Source organism: Canis lupus, chromosome 9, assembly GCF_011100685.1.
Source record: "Canis lupus familiaris isolate Mischka breed German Shepherd chromosome 9, alternate assembly UU_Cfam_GSD_1.0, whole genome shotgun sequence".
NCBI classification, from domain to species: domain Eukaryota; kingdom Metazoa; phylum Chordata; class Mammalia; order Carnivora; family Canidae; genus Canis; species Canis lupus.
Window position 1 is genome coordinate 31,225,292 of NC_049230.1, and position 26,419 is coordinate 31,251,710.

A 26,419-nucleotide genomic window follows, 5' to 3' on the forward strand; every position below is an offset into this window, starting at 1 on the left:
ATGGCAGCATAACTGGTGAGGATCACACATTCATAACAGGCAGTGCTTAACCTAGATCGATCACCTACAGTCCTTTACCACTTTGCCTCCAGTTTGGAAATAATAGGAAAGCGGATTTCAGCTCAGGATAAGCAAACTCTTTAAAATTAAATTAAACTCTTGAAAATTAAAACTGATAGAATGGACAGGGCCAACTTGGTGAGCAGCAAGTTCCTCTCCTGCAGAAAATCACACAGGGCCAAGGGTGTCATAAGAAGAGTCATCTAGTGCTGGTTCTAAGGCTCCTTCAGACATTGAGACTAAATGATTGTCTTGTGTCTCCTTTTCTCATCAAAAGAGAGAGAGAGAAATGCTAGTAACAACAGCAAAGTTGTTGCTAAGTTGCAAAATGCCATATCATTAGTAATAGGCAAATATGTTTATTTTTTTCAGGCAAATCAAATAAATTATTCCCTAAAGCTTTCAGTTAAGAATTAAAATTAGTTAACATTTTACCCTAGTTATATTTTCAGTCTCTAAGCAATTATCGACCAGGCCTAAACTCATCATTTGCAGGGCAAGACGAAATTAAGAAATAGTATATAGTAGGCAATCCATAGGTTAGAGTCTGATGGTGAGGGAAAAACATTCAGTGTGATCATTATTTATCTCAGGATTTAAACAGTAACTGTAATTGTATTCTTTGAACACCAAGTTCCCACCCCACCCCCACCCCCACCTCGTAGTTAATTAGCTGGGCAGGTCTTAGAACAAATACCCACTCAGACACTGGGTGGTAGAAATGCTGTTGATAATTAAACACCACAATAGCATGGGGCCTATTTCAGGAGCAGCCGAGTGGTCTTGCCCCAGCCGGACGGCTCACCACACACTCACAGACCCTCTATTGTGCTGGCTATGGCTGCTCAGAGGGATAGTTGCTTGGCTGGAGAAGGAACCAAATGCAATAAGAGAGAGAAGACCAAACCTCGCAAACAGATCGGGAATTCTGCACTGGAGAGGAAAATACCCAGAGTGTGGAAGTAAAGGGGAAAGGATCCAAGAAAAAGAGATGTGGATGGGCAGGAGAAACAATCATACAACAGATGTAGCCTTTCTAGTTTCTATGTCCAACCAGCCACCCAAAATAAGCTCACCAGCCTCATGCCAAATCGATAGCAATTAGAAAATTGCAATACATAAACACTAGGTTAATTTGCATTCCATTTGGTTTAGAGGAAGTTCACTTTCTTTAAGGTTATTAAGAAAATCTTGGATCTTAGATAATCATCTCACCTGGGTGGGTCTCGGTTTCTTCATCTTTAAAACAGAGGAGTTAAAAAAATAATAAAATAAGGGGGTTAAAATGTTCTCATTCTGGGGTGGCAAAAATAGGAAAGCGGCTCTCAGAATAGTTTGTAAGGTGTTGAAAAGCCTAAACTTCACACCATTACTCAGGATAAAACTACACAGTCTAATATAATTATCATATTGCTTCTGCTTAAAATATATTCACCCACTTTGCTAGATTGATTATCTCATACTGAACAGATGCTTCTATTGGCAGTTATATAGGTCATTAATAATAGGGAGAAAAATTATTACTTTCTAAGTCAGCTGATTTGGTACTCAATACAGAAAATCTTTCAGAAGAGAACATTTTAATAAGCTATTACAAAATCCATAGGAAAAAAAATAATAAAAGTTTTATCGGGTGGAATGGTTGGAAACCACTGGCTCAGCTACTGCCTCTTCTACTCGTCCATGGAATTACCTCTAACAACAGAGGCAAGTGAGTGTGTCCTCAGGGGTACCTGGGGACTTAGCCTGGAAAAAAAAAGGGGAGTGGAGAGATTTCTATACAGTTCCTGTTTAAAAATACAACAACAACTTTCAATTTGGGGGAAATTTTTCCATTCTCCTCCAGAAGTGTTTGGTTTGATTTCTAAATAATACGCTTTCACCAAAATCTGTATGGAGAAACTGATGCCCCAGGAAGATGCACATATTCATCTTGTGGCTCCAGAGATACCCACTGCACCCCCCCCTAACACCACCACCTTACTGTGTCAGTGTTTAGGTATCTTAATTTGAGAAGCACAGTGATCTAGATGATCTTGTAAAATTTACCTGGCTATAAAATTAAATGGGTTTCCCTTTAGCCTATGAAGAGGCAAAAATGCTCTACCTTAAAGATATAGAATCCCTTCACCATTACAACTCAAATAGTGTCAAGGCCACAGCCTAGGAGGAAAGGGAAAGTGTAGAAACAAAGTGTGTTGTGCTAAGAAAAGCAGGAAAAATTTCAGGGGGAGCCAAGCATAGCTCAAGAGAAGCTGTCCATCTGAAATGCCACCTGGAATTCACACCAGTAATAACTGTTGTGGATATAAAAATTAATAGGGGGGATTTCATAGTATTAGAAAAATTTATTTTTATAAATCATGTGTCTATCACCCAAGTGTTGACGCATGCATGCAATTCAAACATCAGGCTTACAATAAAAAGCTCACTGAATGACTTAGCAAGGACAATTCCCCCATTTTCTCTATAATTTGGAGTGGAAGAAGGAGGGGGCCGTGGGTAGAGGGTGCAGTTACTGGGTCAATTAATCAACCTGAAAACTGTGACACAAACCCTGACGCCTAACCTATGTCTAAAAATACACAAATGTATACGAATTTGTTTTAAACTGTCAATGCCTATATTTAGGACCTTCCCAGCAAGGCTATAATGAGACTGTGTTTGAGGCCTCCAGTCATAGCAGACTCTACCATTAATCTGAAGTTAGTTAAATTAACAGCATTTAGTACTGACTTGTCAATCTCACTGCTCCAGGAAATTGCACCTTGAGGCTACTAATATTGCCAATTTTTCCACTGGAGTATGCGCCCGCGTGTGTGGATGTGTATTTTTTTTCTCCAGAGCCTCCGCGTTCATACACCATCATTGCTTCCCTACGTCCACAGCACTTATATTATCATTTATTCTGGCCTCCTTTAGCCTTCCCGGGGGATTCTGCATAGTGTAGCTGCTCAGTGAAAGAGTTTTTTAGCTTTATATTTATTTGTTTATTTTTCTGTCATGGCTCATGACTGAGGCTTTAAAAAAAGTGTGACGGTATTCAGAGTACATGATTGACTGCTACAGCAACATTCATTAACCATGAGAAATCTGCAGCAAAACACAGTCCTGAGTGTTCTAAACAGCAACTTTAAAAAGAAAGAAGAAAGAAAGAAAAAGAAAAAATAAGACTCGACTAATTTTTCATTGACCTCATCTGTAAATAAATCTAGACTGATGGTGAGCAGGGGCAATAATAAATTAGTATTCATTTCCTGTAATTAATACAAACATGCCTATGAACACAGAGAATATGAATATATAACCACCTAATTTCCATTTCAAAATACACCTAACAAATTTTCACTTGAGTTATCTTCATAATATTTTCCCCCCTTAATTAGAAGAATGAAGTGTTTGGATTTCTTTCCCTCCCACCAGGGGGAAATATTGTTTTGGTCACACACAGTGTCAAACATATGTTGGCGACGAGCAGCAGAGCCTAATACTGGCCTGTTTCGTTCTCTGCATGGTTCCCTTCCACACACCCATGCTGAGGCTGTCGCCTCCATACCACTAACCAGGGAGGGCTCCTCCCAAGTGACTGAGGGACTGCCAAGGCATGGGAAACCCCAAGAAGCAGCTTCCCAACTTGACACAAGAATGTGAAGCGTTCTGTCGCTGTCACCAATGTTCATTCACTCAAGGGAGGGTCGGGTGAACGGCATAATGTGAATTTTGTGGAGATAACATGTATTGAGTAAAACAGAAATATCGAACTGTATCATCTTTCAGCAAGAAGAGTAGTAGAGCTTGCTGTCAAGCCTGGCATCTCAGGAGACCATTCCCTCCCTGAGATCACGATCAGAGATGGAATTGATAGAAGATCATTGTCTAATCACACCCAAGAATCGTCACAACTCAATAGCGCTACTGTGGCAGTGGTAGTGTAGCGGAACACTTTGTTAGCAATAAATAAATTGGTTAATAACAGAATTACGCCACTAAGACGTAGATACAAAAATGTCTATGAGCTGGACAGAATGGGATAAGAACAGAACATTCGAATCAGGTTCTACCAAAAAAAAAAAAAAAAAAAAAGACCAAACAACTTTCACAGAATGCAGCTTGCCTCGTGGCTTTTCCAAGGACCTTCCTAGCCCTGTAGAGTTTTTTGGTCCTGAGTGTTTGTCTTTGTAAAGATCATGGAAGCAATTATGTGCCATCTGGGTTAGAAGTGGTCCTCATGGGTACTTGATAGTGGAATTCTAATGAACTGTGCTAGGCAGCTATTCGAGGTGCATGTGACAAGAGGGCCACAGGGCAATGAGAATATCTTAAATTGATGGACTTGCCATTGAATCTAGTTGTAAATGTCACTACTTACACTTTGTTGGGATAATTCAGGTGATAAGGAACATAGATCCCACTTACCCCAGGGCATTTTTTCAAACTCCTAGTCAACTCTAATTCTCCTGCCAACAAAGCAGCATTCCCCCAGAAAGAGAAAGGAGTCACCCATGTCTTTCCCTTCAGTTGTCAGCCTGGAAAGCCGAGCAATGCACCTCGCTTCACTGGTACAGGAAGCCCAGCAGAGGGTGAGTGAGCTGTCTGCCCAGGTGGAAAATGAAGGACCCGGTCTGGACAACACAGAGAAAGAGAAACAGCTGAAAGCTTGGGAGTGGAGGTGTCGGCTCTATAGACGCATGAGAACGGGCTTCGAGCATGCCAGTGAGTATAAGCAGAGGACTTCTGTGTTTAACTAGAAACCAGGTTGGTTGGAGACAGCCAGGCCTTCTTTCACTGAATTTTTTTTTTTTTTTTTTTTTTTTTGCCACTCTGCTACAGGGTCATGGATGGCCGTTGTCAGCCTATTTGGAGCGAGGGCTCTGGGAGGCTGTAAAAGGATCTTTTGTCTTGCTTGATTTTCTGGCTCCTGATAGGTTCTCTGACCACAGCCATGAGGCTTCAGTGCTGCTGGCCTCTCTCCACCATGTCACACTCATCTAGCACTTTCCACCCGATACGCCTTAATGCCTAATAACCTGGATGGTCTGATACCCTAAGTGGCTATATTTTGGGATGTGGAGGTGGAAAATATTTGTTTGCCTATTTGTCCAGTTTCTGCCTCCAACCCAAGTTTAAGTTGTTTTCAACTCTTTACTGCATTTTTTATAAAGCACTTACACAAACCGACCTTCGGTTAATACAGGCCACAGAGGATAGTCAGCTCCTGAATTATGTTTTGTCTGCACTTCCATTCTCTTCATCAGTCCTTTTTGTTAGTTTTAAGAAAAGCCTTTTTTCTGGATAATGCTCATTAGCACTGGAAGGTACTGCTTATAGCAGCCCATAATATAAGAAAAATCAAAATTCAAACACTTAAGAAATACTAAAATCTTGTTTCAAAAGTAGATCTTAACAACAATATAACAAATGAGACTTGAGAATTGAAATGTAAGGGAAAAATGAGCTCATCAGTTTGGAAATATGTGCCACTGGTTTGTGCTATAGATAAAGACCAAAGGCAGTGAAAATCTTGTTCTCTAAAGTAGTACTGTGTACTAAGGACTGAATCTAAGCCTAATCCTTTCTCTTAAAGCAAACAGCTTAAGCAACATCAATGAAAGTGTGCTTTCAAAATTAACAATCTGGGACACCTGGGTGGCTCATTTGGTTGAGCATCTGCCTTCGGCTCAGGGTGTGATCCTAGAGTCCTAGGCTTGAGTCCCGCATTGGGCTCCCTGTAAGGAGCCTGCTTTTCCCTTCTGCCTGTGTCTCTGCCTCTCTCTGTGTCTCTCATGAATAAATAAAATCTTTAAAAAAAAAAATCTCAGCAATGCTGAAACGTTTTAAAATTTATTTTATTTATTTTTAAAGATTTTATTTATTCATAAGAGACAGAGAGAGAGACAAAGAGGCAGAGACACAGGCAGAGGGAAAAGCTGGCTCCATGCAGGGAGCCCAATGTGGGACTCGATTCCGGGACTCCAGGATCACGCCGTAGGCCGAAGGCAGCGCTAAATCGCTGAGCCACCCAGGGTTGCCCCTGTTTTTTTATTTTTTATTTTTTTTAAAAGAGAGACAATCAGCCATTGTTTTAATAAATGCATTTGCTGTTGTGCCTCATTTAGGACAGATTACTATTAGAAGCAGTCATAGTTTTAAACTTATTGCCATTTGGGGGGTAATTTTCTAACTCACAAAACATCTTCTGGGTATTAAGAAACACCTGAAACTATCGAGAGTCCTCTGAAACCCGAGGTTAACAGGCAGGACTCCCATCCATGAATTCTTTCTCAGAAAGTGTTACTTGATGTCACAGGAGGCAGCATGAGAGCAAGGCAGGTTGGCTCTTCCTGGGAAGAGCCCAGAATCCGGCATCTGAAGCCATGGGTTTTCGTCCTGTGTGTCTTTGCTGTGTCCTTGAATGAGTAGTGTGGCCTCTCTGGGCTGCAGGTTTATCATCCTAAACAGGCACATGCTTTACTTGCCTTTTCTACCCCAGAGGGTTGCACAAAGGCTCCAATGAAATGATTTATAGGAAGATACTTTATGAAATGTAACAGTCTCTATCTATCAATAGCCAGTTCGTGCTAACGCTTTCTGGCCTCCTTTCCACTGGTCCAGGCCAAACTCCTGTTGTGTTTCCAGGATACTTTGGGAAGGCTTAACTGGTATTATTTACCCCTTCAGAAGATGTTCTAATGCTCAAATAAGACCACGATGGCAACAAATAAAGGCCATTGAGACTTCTAATGAAAATGTTCAAAAGCAAAAGCTATTAGGCTCTACAAACAAATGTTTCCATAGTGTGTGTTTCAGGGTATCCTTTGAAGAGGCAGGAACATTGTTTAAAAAGGATTTGTGATGTTAAGATCCTTATGTTTTTCCTTCTGTCTTAGGAGCCCCCGAGGTGCCAACCAATGCCTGTCTCATGGTAACCAGCAGTACATCACTCACTGTCAGCTTTCAAGAGCCTCTTAGCGTCAACGCAGCTGTAGTAACCAGATATAAAGGTATTGGACTCTTGATTTTTTTTTTCATTGCTTCTTCCTAAAAAACAATCTATTGTTTGGGGATCAGTTGTGCATTTTGTATGTTTGCTTTTCCTGCTGATAGGATTTTTTTTTATACCATGTACTTTTTGAGTTGAAATATTTCCATAGGCACTCATGTACAAAGCGAAAGGTGAATGAGAATAAGCCACAGACTCTGCCTCTCTGTGTCTCAAATAAATAAATAAATAAATAAATAAAAATAGAAAAAGTCACAGGGTGAACTATAGGCTCAGGCTGTCATTATTCCAAGCCCCTCCAAAATATCAATAATTCCATTCTTATTTGCAGAGGGCCTATTTCATGCATAGCATAGGGTTGGAGACAGGACTACACAGAAGAATTGGCCTCAATCCCAGGAGCGCAGAGGGTGAAATACGGAACACACTAAGAGAGTATAGGAATTGATACCTGTAATAGCAGGTATCTAGAGTTGAGGATTAAAACACAGGACACAAAGGACATTGGGGGTCAGAAAAGAAAGAGGGAGGTAACATGATAGGATCAGAAAAGCCCCAAGGTGCAAGTGGTATTTGGCTTTCAAGAATGGTTAGGATTTGGACTAGAAGACACTGGGGGGAAGTAACCTCCAAGTGGAGAGAAGGGTGAGCACAAGCTTACACCTGCAAAGCAAGGACAGGCCAAAGAGGGGGAGGGGACAAGTCGTGGCTCCAGGGGAGATGAGGTTCATGAGAAGCCTCAGTGAAATGTAAGAGAAAAGAGACTAGGGCAGAGGGCAGGGGGCAGGGGTACACTGAGACTCAAATTCAGGATTCAGGAGTTTCAACATTATGTGATGCACTCTGCAGAACACCAAGTAAGATGGGGACAGGATCGGAAGTAGCTAGCAAGATTTGGGGCACAGTACTGTGTATGATATACTGGAAGAGGTGTGGACCTGGAACAGGGAAGTGAGTTAGGCAGATCTCTGGGAGAAATCACAACAGCCTGACGTGGCTGCTGGAGCAGTGCTGCCAAAGGAGAGAGGGAGCCCGGAGCAGACAGCAGAGAGACACTGTGATGGGAACAGCCAAGGCTACACAGAACCTACTATATACCAAGGCACAGTGTAAAGCTATCACATGTCCTAACTCCATGTGATCTTCCCAACAACTTTAGCGGTGGGCGGGCACAGTTAAGATATCCACTTTGCAGACTGGAAGACTGAGACACTGAGATTGAAGAATTTGCCTAAAGACACAAAGCAGAGCCAGAAGTATCACATTATGTGGATTCTTGAATATGGTGGACAAAAGAGAGAGAAATCTATTTTCCTGACTCAGGACGACACATGGAAATAGCCTGACCAGTCCTAAAGCCTGATAAAGTCCTCTATGCATGTATTCCAAGATGCCAGCCCACAAGGCAAAATTCCTATGTCCAAGCATATATGTGCCTCCTCTCTCCTTCCTGGGGCCCATTCCCAGGAGGATCCTCAAGGTCTACAAAAATTACTTGCCTACACCCTGTAGCTTTTGTGGTACTTGGGATTTTCCAGATAACTCCACTCTCTTCATACTATCTTAGGGAAGACAGCATAGAACTGGTTACCACTCTGGGTTTTCTGTCTTAAAGAGAAGGCAGCCTGGGGGTACTAGTGACAAAAGACAAGTGAAGCCACCCAGGATGGCCTCCCACAGCCATCCTGTGATACAGTCCTGATACTTTCTCCTGGTTGTCTGCTCTGCCAAGACTTCCTGAAATTCAGAGCCAGTGTTTGCAGGCAGTGTCAGACTCGGACATTCTCCTCTCTCTACATCTCTCCAGCTCAGTGTTTCATCAGTGCTGCCAAACTTGACATTTTTCTCCCTACATTTGATTAGTGAGCTATCGGGAGCTAATTTATCCAGACCCTCAGCTATTTAATACTTGACCAGAATGCCAGCAAATTCTATCAGCATCCACATATGAACACGTCTCATCTCAGGAGACTTATGTTTGGGTGAAGTTGAAATGAAAGCCACAAGTGGGTTCTGGTAATGACTGGAGGGGATTAATTAAGCATTATAAATAGAATTGTCTGTTGCATTATGGAGTAGGTTTCCTTGTGTTAATTTATAAGGTCATAAATTGAGTCCTTAACCTGACCACTCTCAAGGGTTATTTAAAACAGCTGGCAGCTTACTGTACCCAGAGAGCAGGACAGTTTTTAATTCAGAGCTGAAGTAATTATTTAATTATGGAAATATTAGCAAAATTACTCTGAAACAAGGCTAATTATTTTGTTTGCTTTAAAAAAGAAGAAACAATCAAAAAATCCACAGAATGAAATGTCAATTATCTAATTGCTTAGAGGAAAGGCTTAACTCTACAGTTAGGGCTTTGGAAAACATCTCATACTGCTCTCCAGAATTTCTGGGTTCACAAAACCTCAAGCCTATTTTGACAACTGGATGTTCTCCCCCTTCACACTGAGGCCTGTGTTTGACAGAAAATCTGAATCTATCTTTGTCACGTGTGTACACTCAACTCATCAACATGTTCCAGTATTTTTTTTTTTAAGAGTTTGTTGATATCCGGAAATTTTTTAAAGAGCATCTCTTTATAAGCCCTCTTCAGGCCCAGGGGCCATGCACCAGGCTGATTGCCATCACAGCTTGGACATTAAAAGCATACATTTCACTTTAAAACCCAGAAACAGTTTTGAGTAAGACTCACTGGAGTTTTCTGTTTGCATCTCCCCTAAATGTGGGAAAACGAGGCTAAGAGAGCAACTGTCTGATTCTAGGTGTTTCCTCCTTTGATTCAAAGAGCACTTGTGTCTTTTGGTCCCATTTCATCAATTTCCATGGCTTACAGAACCAAACCAGACTTATTTCAAGTGCTTTGATGCTTTGGACAATTGCCAGAATTTTATTCCGCATTTTCTCCTCCCCGCCTTGGGTAACCTGCCTGAAGCACCCATGTTGCAGAGGATGTTATTTCTCTGCAGTCCTAAAGCAGAGAACATTTTCAAAAGTGATTTTGCTGCTCTTTTCCAGGCTGAGAATGGAAAGGAAAATGTTCTCTGACAGATGCAGTGCAGCATCCATTTTCCATCCACACAGTGGATTCTTTTCTTTTTTTAAAAAAGCAGGGCTTGACATCATCATCTTTTGGTTTGCCAATGATGAGATGATATAGTAGCTGCTCCAGAGGGTGTGGGCAGTATGCTGGTTTGGATGGTGCCTTCCCCATCTCTTCTCACCTTGTTCTCTAACAGATTAGAAACCATCACCCTAATTCCTTCCTAGAAAGGCTTGTAATAGCAAACTAACTGCTCATTTGATGGCATTCTCAAAAAAAAAAAAAAATCGAAAAGCATTTCTTTGCCAGGACCTTTCATCAGGAGCTGGTAGTGTATCTGCTCCTGCAAAGGCCAGGCGGTACTTCTGCCAACCACCACCTCCAACTTCTTTCCCAGAAAGAAAGGAAGCCAAAGAATTCCAGAGAGATGTCAGGGGGCACCACAGCTTCTAGGAAGGAGAGTCCACTATTTGTCCATGAAAACCCTCGGGGTTGATAACTGACAATAATAATAGTGTAAACTTGACCATGACTTGATAATTTGGACCAGCTTTTCACAAGACTTAAGAAAACTTGACTTCATGGGGCTTGGTGCACACTGCTTCATATTGATATTACTTTTTTCCTTCCTACACCTTATAATTGGAAAGAGAAAAAAGTACATTGCATTAGAAACTATAATTATTTTCCATGTTTAATTAATTGAAGAATTAGTATGATCCTATAAGCATGTGGTAGCTACCTTCATCACTAAATTGAAGTTATTCAATTTCATAAAACAGAAGGATTTATAACTTTAGTTAGCTTGTTTGAGCAGGAGTGAAGCCAGAAATTTACAGATGAGAAGCAACTAGGAGAGGCAGAAGATATGTCCAGGGGACAGGAAACTCAGTGGATTAACATTTTTTGCCTGCAAGTAAAAATAAAAATATGGAAATAAGTTCAGCAGCTAAATATATTATGAGGAAAAACAGCAGGTCCAGTGAGAGCAAGAGAATGGCAACACTACTCGTGTTCTTTCTTCTAAGCTGCCACAGGCTTTATAGATAAATCCATTCTCAATTCCTCCACTGGTTGCTGAGCTGTCAGGATCCAGCCAGTTTACTCTTTTACCATCTTATGAACCACCTCTAAACCTTTCTCCAGTACAGTATGTTGTAAGTCAGAGCCTTTTTGCATTTTCTTCATTTAGGAAGTTTTTTAACTCTCAAATGATACAGTACAGGTTATATAAAAGACAAAGATTTACCCTTCCCCCAATATCCCATCCCTGTCACTAAGTTAATCTGTTATGTGTTCAATGTATGTTCTTACAAATCCTTTCCTGATGCATGTATCCACATGTATAAGCACACAGATGTATAGGTTTGTGTACTCCACTATAAAACTTTCACACTGCCTAATCCTACAACTAGATTTATTTTTAATTCAGCAATATATCGGATAAATCAAATGTATCTATGTCAGTATGTTTGGATCGTCTTTCTTTTTAATAGCTGTACAGTATTCCTATTACCTAGCTAGAGGTGCCATAATTTATCTAACTGTTCTCCCACTGATAGACATAGGTTGTCTCCATTTTTTTGCCTATTGTTTAATATTGCAATCCTTGTATGTGTCTCTGTTTTACTTGGGACAGTATTTTCTTTTGACATTGTTAACTAGAAGTGGAAAAATTTATGCCTTCCCATTTCTTTGTCTCACCTGTCTACATCCAATGTTAACCTTAAATATAAAACCACCAAAAAAATAGCAAAGAACCCTTACTAGTGAAATGACTAGTAAAAATGAGTTTATTTAACAACAGTAGAGAGCTGCAAATTGGAATAAGCAAGCTACAAGTCCAGAGAACAAAGAACACCTTTCACAGAGGAAAGGGGGGCAATTGGGTGGGGCTATTACAAACAAAAGTCCACTGGAGGAAACTGGGAGTTTGAAGTGTAGTGGTTTTTCATTGGCTGAGTTGTGACATCTCTGATTGGCTGCGCTGTTGCTGAGGCAAGAGAAAAACCTTCCTTCTGCTGGGGTAGGAAAGTAGCTCAAGTACTATGGACTTTCAAGGTAAATCTCTTCGTGGGGGGCAGTGTGTGTGTGTGTGTGTGTGTGTGTGTGTGTGTGCGCGCGCGCGCGCGCGCGCGCCCGCTCACAATATTGACAAGGAATGATAGGGTGTAAGAGCTCCCCCTGCTGGCCTCCCCAATCCATATTAAATGGTGTTTTCTTTTATTAATTTTCACACCATATAGTACCTCTATAGTATATATATATTTTTTTAAGATTTGCTTAGATTATTTTTTTAATTTTTATTTATTTATTTTATATTTATATAGTGAGAGAGAGAGAGAGAGAGAGAGAGAGAGAGAGAGGCAGAGACATAGGCAGAGGGAGAAGCAGGCTCCATGCACCGGGAGCCCGATGTGGGATTCGATCCCGGGTCTCCAGGATCGCGCCCTGGGCCAAAGGCAGGCGCTAAACCGCTGTGCCACCCAGGGTTCCCTTTATAGTATATTTTAACATCTGGTAGGGCAAGTCCCTCCCAATGGTAATCTTTTTCAAAATGTCTCAGTTGTTTGCACACATGTTCTCTTCCAAGTGAATTTTAGAATGGGTTTGTCAAGTAATTTTCAAAGGTGTATTAGTGCATCAAATTCCTAAATAAATTTGGAGAACCTTTCCATCCAAGACATGTCTTCCTTTTTTTTTTTTTGTTTTTTTATTTTTATTTTTTTTTATTTTTTTATTTTTTTTAATTTATTTTTTATTGGTGTTCAATTTACTAACATACAGAATAACCCCCAGTGCCCGTCACCCATTCACTCCCACCCCCCACCCTCCTCCCCTTCTACCACCCCTAGTTCGTTTCCCAGAGTTAGCAGTCTTTACGTTCTGTCTCCCTTTCTGATATTTCCCACACATTTCTTCTCCCTTCTCTTATATTCCCTTTCACTATTATTTATATTCCCCAAATGAATGAGAACATATAATGTTTGTCCTTCTCCGACTGACTTACTTCACTCAGCATAATACCCTCCAGTTCCATCCACGTTGAAGCAAATGGTGGGTATTTGTCATTTCTAATAGCTGAGTAATATTCCATTGTATACATAAACCACATCTTCTTTATCCGTTCATCTTTCGTTGGACACCGAGGCTCCTTCCACAGTTTGGCTATCGTGGCCATTGCTGCTATAAACATCGGGGTGCAGGTGTCCCGGCGTTTCATTGCATTTGTATCTTTGGGGTAAATCCCCAACAGTGCAATTGCTGGGTCGTAGGGCAGGTATATTTTTAACTGTTTGAGGAACCTCCACACAGTTTTCCAGAGTGGCTGCACCAGTTCACATTCCCACCAACAGTGTATGAGGGTTCCCTTTTCTCCGCATCCTCTCCAACATTTGTTGTTTCCTGCCTTGTTAATTTTCCCCATTCTCACTGGTGTGAGGTGGTATCTCATTGTGGTTTTGATTTGTATTTCCCTGATGGCAAGTGATGCAGAGCATTTTCTCATATGCATGTTGGCCATGTCTATGTCTTCCTCTGTGAGATTTCTGTTCATGTCTTTTGCCCATTTCATGATTGGATTGTTTGTTTCTTTGGTGTTGAGTTTAATAAGTTCTTTATAGATCTTGGAAACTAGCCCTTTATCTGATATGTCATTTGCAAATATCTTCTCCCATTCTGTAGGTTGTCTTTGAGTTTTGTTGACTGTATCCTTTGCTGTGCAAAAGCTTCTTATCTTGATGAAGTCCCAATAGTTCATTTTTGCTTTTGTTTCTTTTGCCTTCGTGGATGTATCTTGCAAGAAGTTACTATGGCCGAGTTCAAAAAGGGTGTTGCCTGTGTTCTTCTCTAGGATTTTGATGGAATCTTGTCTCACATTTAGATCTTTCATCCATTTTGAGTTTATCTTTGTGTATGGTGAAAGAGAGAAGACATGTCTTCCTAATCAACTTGAATCTTATGTATTCAGGAAAGTTTCATAATTTTCTCTATGTGGGTCTTCTACATCTACTGATAAGTTTCATGTGAGATATATTTTACAAGTTTTATGGCTATCATGAATGAACTCTCATGTGGATTATGACAAATTATATAGCATTGAACATAGTTTTTAAATCTCCGGTGACCTTGGTCCCTTTAGTATTTCAAAAGCCATGTTATTCGTGCCCTTTTAGCATTGTTGAACATTTGTCTATTTTACTGGTTTGTTTGAAGAATTAACTTTTTTCATTCATAAAACCTACTTCCTGTGTATCTTCTATTTTATTGATTTCTAGCTTTAGCGTTGCCAATTCCTGCTACTTTCTGTTGGTTTACTTTACTCTTTCTTTCCCAGTTTTTTTTAACTTGAAAACTTACGTTTTTATTCCTTTATTTTTCTTGTTTTCTAATCCATATATTTAAGGCTATAAATTTTTCCCTATCATTTTGTCCATATCCAAAAAGTCTAAAGCAAGATGCTATAATCATTGTTTATTTATAAATTATTTATCATTTCCACTTTAAATGGAGTTTTTAGGCAAGCCATTTTAAATTTCTGACCATATTTTTAATGTTATTTTCTAATTTTACCATAGTAAAAAAAAAATTTAATGTACTTTGTATGCTGTTGAGCCATTTTAAAACTCTTATTTGTAGCTAACCAGTAAATCAGTGTATAGGTACCATCGTTAGTGTTTGAAAAGAATGTGTAAACTCCACTGAGTATAAAGTGTGAATGTGTATGTGTTGTTTAAATCCCTGCCTTTTACTATAGTGTTTGTCCCTTTGATCTTTGATCTCTGAGAAGCTGCTTTATTTGTCTTGCTTAATGCTGTTTCCTTCAACTTCTATTTTGTCTGTAATCAACAGTACCTTCTTGGTTTTCATTTGCCTGTTGCCTTTCTATCTTCCTATTTGCATCCTTCCCATGATATTTGAGACACATCTCTTATGAAGAGTATATAGTAAACTTACACTGCACGTGTCTTTTTTATATACACCTTTTATTTTTATTTTTGTCCAAAGTGATCTAAGAATGGGATTAAAAAACAAATTTGTACCAAAGGCTTATAATAAAAAAAAATTATTTGCTCCATTCTTCCCACTCTTCTCTTCAGAGCCAGCCGGTTTTAATTCCTCTAGTTCTTATAATTACCGGTCTACTATAATTAATATGCTTCTATGGCTCTTTCTTGATACAGCAATTGTAGGTCTTAGGTATGCAATTATAGCAAAAAAGAATTCAATTCTCTCATAATATGACACTCATCTGCAGTTCCTTATTCTCTCTACATAATTATTTCCATTTTTAGTTAAGTCAACAATGTTTATATTATTATGTGTATACATTTCTAGTTGTTGTTGTTATTGTTAACTAAAATCCTTACTTTATTCAAATAACCTTGGTTTGTACCTGATGTCTTTTTTATAAGATGTTATTTATTTATTTGAGAAGGAGCATGATAGAGTGTGTGTATGAGCAGAGGGGCAGAAGGGGAGAGAGAGAGACAATGACCCAAGCCGAAATCAAGAGTTGGATATTCAACTGACTGAGCCATCCAGGTGCCCCTAATGTCTTTTTTGTCTCAGGACCCCATCCAAAACCCCACATGACATTTAGTTACTATGTCTCCTTGGGTTCTTCTGGCTGACAGTTTCTCAGACTTTCCTTGTTTTTGATGACCCTGACAATTTTGAAGGAAGACTATGCAGCTATTTGTAGAGTGTCCCTCTATTGGGTGTGACTGATGTTTTTCTTCATGATCACACTGGGGGGGACAGAAGACACAAAACTTTACACAGACGTAAAATTTTAGCCATTTCCATCCCATCATATCAAGAGTACATCTTCCCAAAATGACTCATCACTGTTGATATTGACCTTGTTCACCTAGCTGAGGTGGGTTTGTCTGGTTTCTCCACTGTGAAGCTATGCTTTAACCCCTTCCTTCCTATATTCTTTGGGAGGAGTCATTATGTGTGGCCACTGTGTGTCTTCCTAATCAACTTGAATCTTAGTTCTGAGTGAAAATGCCAATCCATAAAGGCTACATAGCATATTATTCCATTTACATAACACTCCCAAAATAACAAAATTATAGAAATAGAGAACAGATTAGTGGCTGCTAGGGATTAAGGAGCAAATGAGAAGGAAAATGGGTATATATCGCTCACTTTTTTGTTTTCTCGCTATACTGAGTGTATAAGTTCTGACATTATAAAGTCAAATAGTATACTATGATTGCATCTTCTTACCTATATACTTTCCTCAAATCTGATTGCCTCTTTTTTCTACCCTACTTGCCCTTAACATAGTCAAACTTTGTTTCAAATAATCCTTTTAGAGTAGTACCTATTTTTCCAAGAGTAGTACCTAACTTTTCTCAACTACTATCTACTCATGTTCCACTATATAATAATAACTCACCGGGTTTGCATTAAGCAAATGTAAATTAAAACCACAATGAAAGAGGTGCCTAGATGGCTCAGTTAAGCCTCTGATTCTTGGTTTCAGTTCAGGTCATGGGATTGAGCCCTGAGTTGGACTCCTTGCTCAGTGGGGACTCTGCTTGAGATTTTGTCTCTCCCTCTCCCTCTGCCTCTCCCTACTCTTTCCTCTCTCTCTCTAAAATAAAGAAGTCTTTTAAAAACACACACACACACAATGAAATATTGCTACATGCCTATCAGAGTAGCAAAAAAACTGAAAATAGTGACAATACCAAAAGGAAAGGATGCAGACACATCAGATCACTCATACATTGCTGGTGGGACCGGCACTCTGAAAAACAGTTTAACAATTTATTTTAAAAAGAAACATGCAAGAACCATATGTCCTACCAACTGGTGGGCATTTATCCCAGAAAAATGAAAACTCATGTTCATATAAAAATCTGTTCAAAACTGTTTATAGCAGCTTTATCTATTACTAACCAAAAACTGGAAACAAGTCAGGTGACCTCCAATTTGGTGAATGGTTAAGCCAACTGTAATATATTCATACCATGGAATAATACTCAGCAATGAAAAGGAAAACTTATCAATACACACAACAGCCTGGATGAATCTCTAAAGAATTATGCTGAGTGAAAATGCCAATCCATAAAGGCTACATAGCATATTATTCCATTTATATAACACTCCTGAAATAACTAAATTATAGAAATAGAGAACAGATTAGTGGTTGCTAGGGATTAAGGAGCAAATGAGAAGGAAAATGGGTATATATATATATGGCTCACTTTTTTGTTTTCTTGATAATAGATATATTTTTAAACACTATACTTTGTTTTCCTTTTAAAGGATTTGGAGAGAAAAATGGTAGACAGGCATGTCTGTCAGTTTGGCATTTTAATTCAATATCCAAGTCACTTCTCCCTTCCTACCCAGCCTGAATGCTCAGTAAACATGACCTAATACTAATATTACCCCAAGCCAACATACTTATGAAAGCATTTATGCTGTTTCAAAAAGTTATGTATGTTACCTAGGGACAAACATGAAACTGGGTTTTTATATCAGCTAGTGAAGGATTATTACTGACAGTGATTTCTTCTTCCTGTTATATTTGGAAAATCATAGATCCATAGAGTAATAGAGGAGTTTTTGGAATATGTGAGTTTTTCCGTAAGGTACAAGTTCTTGAAGGCAAAAATGTTGTCTTTTTTTTTTTTTTTTTTTTTTTTTTTTTTTTGCTTCACCTCCTACATTGCAGTAGCATTAACCACCTTTCTCTTCTAAAAGCATTGATCCCATCACAGAACCTTTGAACATGCTGATCCCTCTGCCTAGAACACTGCACCTCCTATTCTCTGTCCATTGATCAGTTCTTTATTAAAAGTCATTTCTTCAGAGAAGCATTTCTAAGTACTTAATATAAATAATGCCTAATAATTTCTATCATGCCTTTCCAAAAACTATTCACAAATTACAAACATCTATTTTTGTGGTATATTTTAAAAATATGTTTATTATAGAACTTGGAGTTTATTATAACTTTTTAGTCTCTAATATATCTAGTAAATTATTTTCTAAGTTTTATTTGACTCTCATTGCATGTTTCATGGGAATAATGTTTAATGGAATCATGAGCATATTTAGAATTCTCAAAGCTGATCACTAGAATCACCTTTAGGATCCCTGCCAGGGCCCCTTCCAAGGCCAACAAATCTGAGTCTTTGTATGGTAGAGACCCAACCATAGATAATTTTCAAGAGCTGCTAGCCCATTCTTACTTGCAGCTAGGCTGTGAATGTGTGGTCATGTTTTTAATATGGGTCCCTCCCATCAGACTGTAAACCTTATGTGAGCAGGGATGTTTTGTTCATCTCTGTAGCCCTGGAACTTGGAAAAGTGCTATATATATGTGTGTATATATGTGTATATATAAATAAATATATATTTATAAATATATAAACATATATATGTTTATATATTTATATATTTATATATGTATGTTTAAGTATTCAGTGAATTCATTTTGAGTCACATGAACACATAAACACAGACCCTCTTTTTATGAGGCTTAGAAGTTATGGAGGAAAGAGGGCTCACCAACATAAGAATTCACTTCAGAGTATAAAGAGAGTAAAACCCAAAGTGTTAAAAAAAAAAAAAAAAAAAAAAAGACCCAAAGTGTTGAGGCTTTGTCCAACATCATCTTTTACTGAGCCTCACCTCTCATCCCTTTCCTTTATAAGTTATCCATGGTTCTCTTCTTGGATCCACACCCCCCCTGCCCCAACCCCCACCTTCAGTTTCATCCTTCTGTACCCTGCTGGCCCCCGCAAGCTCACTGTCTTCAACATACTTGCCATTGGAAAGTTTCTACAAAGGTGATCACATCAGTACTGAGTAGGGTGGCTTATTTCTCCTCCTCCCCTTCACACACCCCTCTGGAACTTTGGAGCCACGAAGCTTCTTGGCGGAGAAGGAGGCCCACCAGGCAGCTCTTTATTGCCATGCAACTGTGAGATTCCTCCCCACACTTTCTCCTGGGGAAAGTCAGCCTGCCAATCGAGATTTAACAGTGGAGCAGTGCATGGTGACGAGCCAAGCCCCCTTCCCAACCCCCCCAACCAGCCCCATCACCACCTCGTGCTGCCATCCACACCCCCGGACTGAACAAACTGTATCACTTACCCCCTGGGAGCCTGGCAGTTGCTGAGCCCAGACGCCACAGGGGCTGGTGAGTTTCCAGTGGCCACAGAGGCAGGTCTTTACTCAAGGCACAGCTCTGTCCATGACTGCTCAACTGGGAGCACAGCTGGCACTGCAGGTGATGAGCCACTTCCGGGCCACCTTCTCCCCTTGGAGATTTTCCTCTTGATTCCTTTTTGGCCAGATCCCTTTGCAGCATTATAGTTTGTCAATAGCCCGCGACTGCTTTCTAGAATTTCTCTCTAGGAGAAAGTGTGTTTTTCTAAGAAATAGGTGTTCTAGCCTGAAGCCTAATTTCATGTGAGGGCTGAAAAATGAAACAAAAATAATCACCCTCAAGTCTGGAAGCTAAGGGGCCTCTCCACTCCGTGAGGAGTACTTCCTTTTGGGAGGTAGGAGGAGGGGTGGCCATTTGTGCTTCTTAAATGAAGTTTCCCCAATTATAAAAATAATGTGTGCTTCTTGTACCAGCCGGAGTCCTGGCAGGAAAAAAAAAAAAAAAAAAAAGGATACTCAGCTTGAATTTTGAAGCAATGTTAATGAAGGGATTATTTACAGAGAGGTGAGCAGGGTTCATGAATGGACAAGGGATAGCAAGGCACCCAAGGCTAGCTAAAATGGAAAGCTCTTATCACCCCTACACTTGAAGGGAGAGAGGTAAAAGCTGGGGTGGGGGCACTGGTCAGGAGTTGCTATGTGAAAGGATACACCCATCACCAGCTCCAGGCACTGGCTGAACTCCACTAGAAGGCCATGGGCTAGAGGTCCTGGGTAATGCAGTCCATAGGGATCAGTCTCCTGGAGACACAGAGCAGGTCAGTAATGGTCAAAGTTTTTACTGGTGAAAAGAGGGTGAGGGGCAAATGGAAAGGACATATAATAATTATAGGACATTGCAAAGAAAAGAAATTATAAATAAAGAAACAAATCACTCACCCTCAACCCTGGAGCCCAAAGAAATCTAGTCTTCAAAGGAACTTTTGGTATTTTTTGACCCCATAATAAGTTGAGACCATATATTTAATAACAGTGAACATATGTCAAGCCCATAGCACATGCCAGGCTTTGGGTCAAGGCTTTACAAGTATTGTTTCTTCTAAACCTCACACAGCTCTTTGGAATAGGTACAGTTTATCCTCTCCTCATGAATGAGGAACTGAAGGTAAACAGAGGAACTTGCTGAGGTCCTCCAGCCATGCAAAAGTCCAATTTAACCTCAGGCAGCATCCTGGAGCCCCTACTCATAGTGACTATGCTGTACTGCCATCTCTTCTACTTCACATCCCCGTTATGACCTTTGCTTTGAAGTGTTGTTTTAATCCATTCATGTTGCATGGAATACGTCAGTATGCATTTTACCTTTTTTTTTTTTTTTTTTTTTTTTTGCCTATTCAAGTTGCTCCCAGTTGTTTCACTGTTGTAAATACTGCTTCTATGAACATCTCTGTATTTAGGGCATTTCCTGCATTCTGGAATGTTTCTTTAAAGGAGAGTTCTACTAAATTCCAACCCCGACCCCGTTTTAAAACCAGTATTGACTGTTCTATCATTTCCAGTCACATAGTTGTAAATAGCTAAATGTGGACATGGAAAATAATGTCAAAATTCTCCAATTCTATCACTCCACTCATCCCCAAATTAAAGAAAAATAAAATTGAGGGGAAGCATAATGAGTCAATGAGTCAAGGTACCCTAATTTTAATGAGAAACAGCACTTAAGTGAGTTAAGACCAATCACCCCTAACTAATTCCGCTGTCCTAGGTGTTAAATGGGGACACACCCATGAACTGTGAGCACGTAACACCCAGGAAGTACTGACTGCATACACATTAACCAAATCTAAACACATGGGGTTGTAGCTCTTCTAATCAGCCACTTCTACATCTTTTATTTATTTATTTACTTATTTATTTTCACAAACCAATCTAAGTTATTTATAAGCCATCTCCTGCCACAAGCAAAGGGATGGAAAATCAGCATACTGGTCACCAGTATGATACAAGTAAGGAAGGCGAGCTTAAGTTCCTATATACTTTTCTGGTCTGTGTGCAGAGTCAAGGTCCAAACCTGTGCTATGATCTCCACTGGGTAGTGGTCCAGACTCTCTTTATTCATTTTCATAGCTGGTTGGAAGTGGATTCACATGAGAGCTATGGAATAAACTATGATTATCATCTCCCCAGGGAAAGGGCTTGAACCTGATGTGGAAATAGGGGTAAGCAATGAACTTGATGTTCTCCATGATGTGACTTCAGAAAGACGTTCAGCATGCTCACTCCCACGCCAGGACGTGCTATGAAGTAGGTGAGGGCCTTCCACATGCGAGCTGAGCCCTCCTTGCTGTGGACACCACTTCGACATGGACCATCCCAGCTGTGTCCCACACCAACCTAGCAGCCCAGACAGCTGGGACACAGCCAGTGCTACCATTTTCCATGTGGACCAATCACTTCTACTTCTGACATGTGTGCTGAGGATTACACTGGTGGATAGAAACAATTTATCGAAAGAACTTAGGTCAAACCGTTCATTGCCAAAGAAAAGTTGCCCTTTGACAAAGAGAATTTAGGCTATCCTACAAAGTAGTTTAAATTCTAAAAATGTGCTCTCAGTTTAGGCCAGTTCAGCTTATTCTTCAGTACAATAACTGATGAACCACTCAAGAAAAATTAAACTATTTTCTAGAAAATACTTAGATTCATTGGAAGTGTCTGTCAAATCTTGATTTGTCTGTTCAATGCAGTGTGCTGATTATGGCATGGTCTAAACTAAGTCAAAGTGCTACAGTCTTCTGGGAGTCTGTGACTTATGAAGAGTGGTATCACTGCAAACTTTGGTAGTAGAGTATGGGTCTGCATTAAGAGGACATTTATTTATACAGTGGAAGGAGCCCTAGCCAGAAAATCAGGAGGTTGTTATCCTTTGGTTCTGCTCTAACTAGCTAGGTGACCTTTTTGGGTAAGTCACATCTCCTCTTTGAACCTCAGTTCTATTCTCTGAAGAAATGAGGGAATAGGACAGGATCATTGATTTTCAAACTGATCCATGGAATCTTAGAGGTCTCCACAGACATGCTGCAGGGACCACATGGCAGGCTGGAGTTGGGGGTATAGAGAGCAATGGGAAGTTTCCCAGACTCTGAAGACAAAATAATTATATCTTCCTGTTGCATTCTTTCAGAGCACCATGTATGTTTCCCTTATAAGTCATTTTCCTAGTTTGTAATTACATCTTTACCCATAAATTACTTGCTTGGTGTCTGTTTCTCTTTCTAGACTATATTTTCCATGAAGGCAGGGACCATGCCTATTTGGTTCACCATCATAAACCCAATGACAAGCATAGTGCCTGACACATGGCACATAATTATTTGTTGAATGAATTGAATGGATGAATGAATTCAGTCTCATTTCTGGCCCTGGAGGTACTTATAAACATAGAGATGATTCGTTTCAGTAAAGTACATATAACATTTCCCTCTTTCTCTTCGTTATTAAACCATATGGGAAGAACTATCTTTGAGTTCTGACTTAGCCCTGATTTCTTAGAAACTGTATAATCTTGGACACAAAGGTCACAACTTCTCTGAGCTTTGGAGTTTTTTGTTTTTTGGGTTTGTTTGTTTTTTTGTTTTCCATAAGATGACTAGGCTAGTCTATGATCTCTCTCGGGTCTACTTCTGCTCTGGCATTCTATGATTTCATAATTTTGTCCCTTCCTTAATCCACAGAAGGTTAGATGAAGCTGAAGGTCCTGCATAGGACTTAGAACTCTGTAGCACAGAGATAATCTCTGGGAATGAATGAGCTCTCTGAGTAAGAAACATTCAGAGAATATCTTAGACATTCTGAAAAGCAGAATCCTGGATTAGGAAAGACAGAAGAGGCAAGTCATCACTCTGCCACCTACTAGTTTTGTTGGATGATCTTGGGCAAACAGTTCATCTCCCCTGGGCTTCAGATGTTGGGCAAACACTTCATATCCTCTGGGCTCTATGTATGAAATGAGGACAGAAGTACCAGTCTCAGCTGCTGCATGTGACATCATAGGGATCAAAACAAATGAGGTAGTGTAAGTGAAAATGCTTTGTAAATTACAGTGTGCTATATATATATTTAAGATGATGCTATCACCATTATTACTAGGTCACCATAAAGGTCATGATCCTAATATTTTATAAAGCCAGAATAACTCAACAGTGCCATACTGGTACATGATAAGCCAATGGATTAGAAGGGAAGCTTCTACTATAGGTAGCTGTAAATGCAGGAATTTAGTGTAAGATAAAAGTAGTATCACATATAAGCAGGGGAAAGATGTAAAGTTCAATAAGAAGACTACTGGACAGGAAAAGAAAATGTAATTGGACTCACGTCTCATGGTTTACTGCAACACAAATTATAAAGGGATCAGATTTCAATGTAAAAATGAAATAATAAAAGTTCTGGAAAAAAACTGGAAGAAATCCTTTCTGACTAGAGTAGGAAAGGTCTTCATCACAATTCAAGAACTAGAGTAAATTCAACTTCATTTGTAAAAGCATCTTCAGCAGAAACAACCATAAGCAACATAAAAAAGACACCATTTTATACAATAGGCATAGACTCATCTTTCTAATATATAAATAGCTTTTGAAATCTATAAGAAAAAAAATGAGGGAAGGATGGTTCTTAAAGAAACAGATGGCTCCTAAGCATATAAAGAGAAGTTCAAATTCTCCCATTATAAAAGAATGCAACTTAAAACAAACCTGAGATATCAATCTTGACCTTTCAGAAGGGCAAAAATTCAAAAGTTTTAATATACACTCTGTAGATTAGAGTTGAGGACACTGTTACTTTCATATAATGCTGATAGAAGAAAACATTTTTAGGATCATTATGGAAAGCAGTTTGGCAGTATCTATCATAAATACAAATGCAAATAACCTTTGACCCAGCAATTCTTATTAGGAGTATTTATCCTACAGATATGCTTAGGGATTTATAAAATGAATTATTATGCACAAGGTTATTCATACCAGCATAGTTTGTCAGAGTAAACTGCATCACATGAGGTTTATAAGGGCAAAATACAGAAAATCTATCAATAGAAGACTGGTTAAATAAATTATCACACACATCCATATACAGAAGCCAGAGGACAGAACGTGGAATCTTATTATGTATTTATATGGAAAGATCTCCAAGATAAAGTAAGTTTTAAAAAAACATTTGGGGGGCAGCCCCGGTGGCACAGCAGTTTAGCGCCGCCTGCGGCCCCGGGTTGTGATCCTGGAGACCCGGGATCGAGTCCCACGTCGGGCTCCCTGCATGGAGCCTGCTTCTCCCTCTGCCTGTGTCTCTGCCTCTCTCTCGCTCTCTCTGAATGAATAAATAAATAAATCTTAAAAAAAAAAAACATTTGGAAGAGTACATATAATGTGCTTCCTGTTATGTAAAATGGTGTGTGTGGGGGGGCCTATATTCATGTCTGATTGCGTGTGAATAAAGAAACCTGGAAAGATACATAAAACACCAAGAACAGTGGATGCCTGGTGGGGGGAGCAAATCTGGGAACTGGGAACACACAGAGGGGCCTGAGAGAGATTTACTGCTGAATCACCGATTATACCTTTTGATTTTTGAACCATGTGGACCTATTCAAAACATTAAATTTAATAACAAGATCAAAATAAAAAATACAAATTTCATGGGATACAGGGAGAACAGAATGGGTCAAGAGAAGAAAAAGCAAAGGAAAGAGACTTGTAAGAAGAGTCCTTAGGAAGGAATGCTCTTTATAGAAACAGGCCAGGTCGAGAGACACTTTGTATCCCATGTGCAGGAGTAGAGAGATTCAAGAATACACCTAAGAGAAAGAGAACAGAATTTTTCTGTCAATGTCCACAGTGGTTTTTCCAATATTGACAAATAGGAGAGAATAATGCAGTCAGCCAAAGTGGGAAAATTACTTCAGATCTTTCAGGGAGCCAGAAAAAAATATCTTTGGCCATCATTTCTGTGACCATAGTGGGTGAATTTCATGCAGCAGGCTCCCAAACTCCATGAAATAAATTTCTCCAAAGGAGTCTTTTGTAGTGCTTATTTAAGCTATCAGGAAAGTAAGGAGTCTTATATGACAAGAGTGTTTACATATTTAATTTTTGTGTAACATTAGAACCAGAAAAGCTCTCTCTTTAAGATGGGGAATATGTGACACATGCAGTTAATTTCCACATTAAATTACTGAATGAAAAATACACACATTATCCATTGTGACTCCAGGATTAGGTCAGGTCAAATTTTATTGCTTTTGGCCAATGGCTTTTGTAAGACTTACAAGGCTAAGAGCAGGTACAGTGTGATCTTTGGTATAAGTTATAGAGGTAAAATGAGGTTCTGAGTGAGAAAATACTTAGCATTTCAGAGGTAAGTTCATGAAAGTCATCATGAGACTAGCACATCCCCATGTTGATTTAGCTAGAACTTTATAAGATCACTTTAGCTCTGGTTTCTGAAACTGCCAAGGTTCATGTATCCGCCTAACAATAAATAACCAACCTTTTCTAGATTGATCTGTAATGGATGCTAATTTGAATTACCCCCAAGAAGTTTGCATAAAACCAAATAAACATGGCAAGGGAAAAAAAGGGGGGAGGAAATGTGGATGATTCCCTAGCTATGGTTCCAAAAATAAACATTTGTTGGATTAAAAGTGTCTAATAGTATCTGCCTTTAAATCTGGTCATGGGCTTGAAATCTAGAACGGGTTTAATTATTCTATTAGAGTAATAAAAATTTGTATCTGATAAAAACAATCTACCAAACATGACATTTTGAACAAAGTGCTATTCTTAGATTGGTTTATGTGAGAAATGTAGTAAAAGAGGTAGCAAAGTAACAATTGGAAATATTTATTGAGCTCTTACTATGGCCAAGCTAGTGTATGTTTATATGCATTATCCCATTTAATGCTTTCAACAATCTTATGAGGCAGGATCGATCCATTTCATTTTTTAGAATTTATTTTTTTAATTTTTTATTTATTTATGATAGTCACACAGAGAGAGAGAGAGAATGGCAGAGACACAGGCAGAGGGAGAAGCAGGCTCCATGCACCGGGGGCCGACGTGGGACTCGATCCAGGGTCTCCAGGATCACGCGCTGGGCCAAAGGCAGGCACTAAACCG

General features: G+C 39.4%; 1 protein-coding gene and 1 pseudogene across 2 annotated transcripts in view; one reads left to right on the forward strand and one right to left on the reverse strand.

Annotated features, from left to right (window-relative positions):
• The window catches only part of ANKFN1 (ankyrin repeat and fibronectin type III domain containing 1), a 293,015-nt gene that overhangs the window by 170,871 nt on the left and 95,725 nt on the right, over positions 1–26,419 (forward strand). For both annotated transcript variants that reach the window (XM_038547805.1, XM_038547804.1), the window contains exons 6-7: positions 4,579–4,773; positions 6,948–7,061. In XM_038547805.1, the coding sequence (XP_038403733.1) occupies positions 4,579–4,773; positions 6,948–7,061 (309 nt within the window). The remainder of the gene's footprint in view (positions 1–4,578; positions 4,774–6,947; positions 7,062–26,419) is intronic.
• LOC111097395 lies at positions 20,641–23,145 on the reverse strand (annotated as a pseudogene).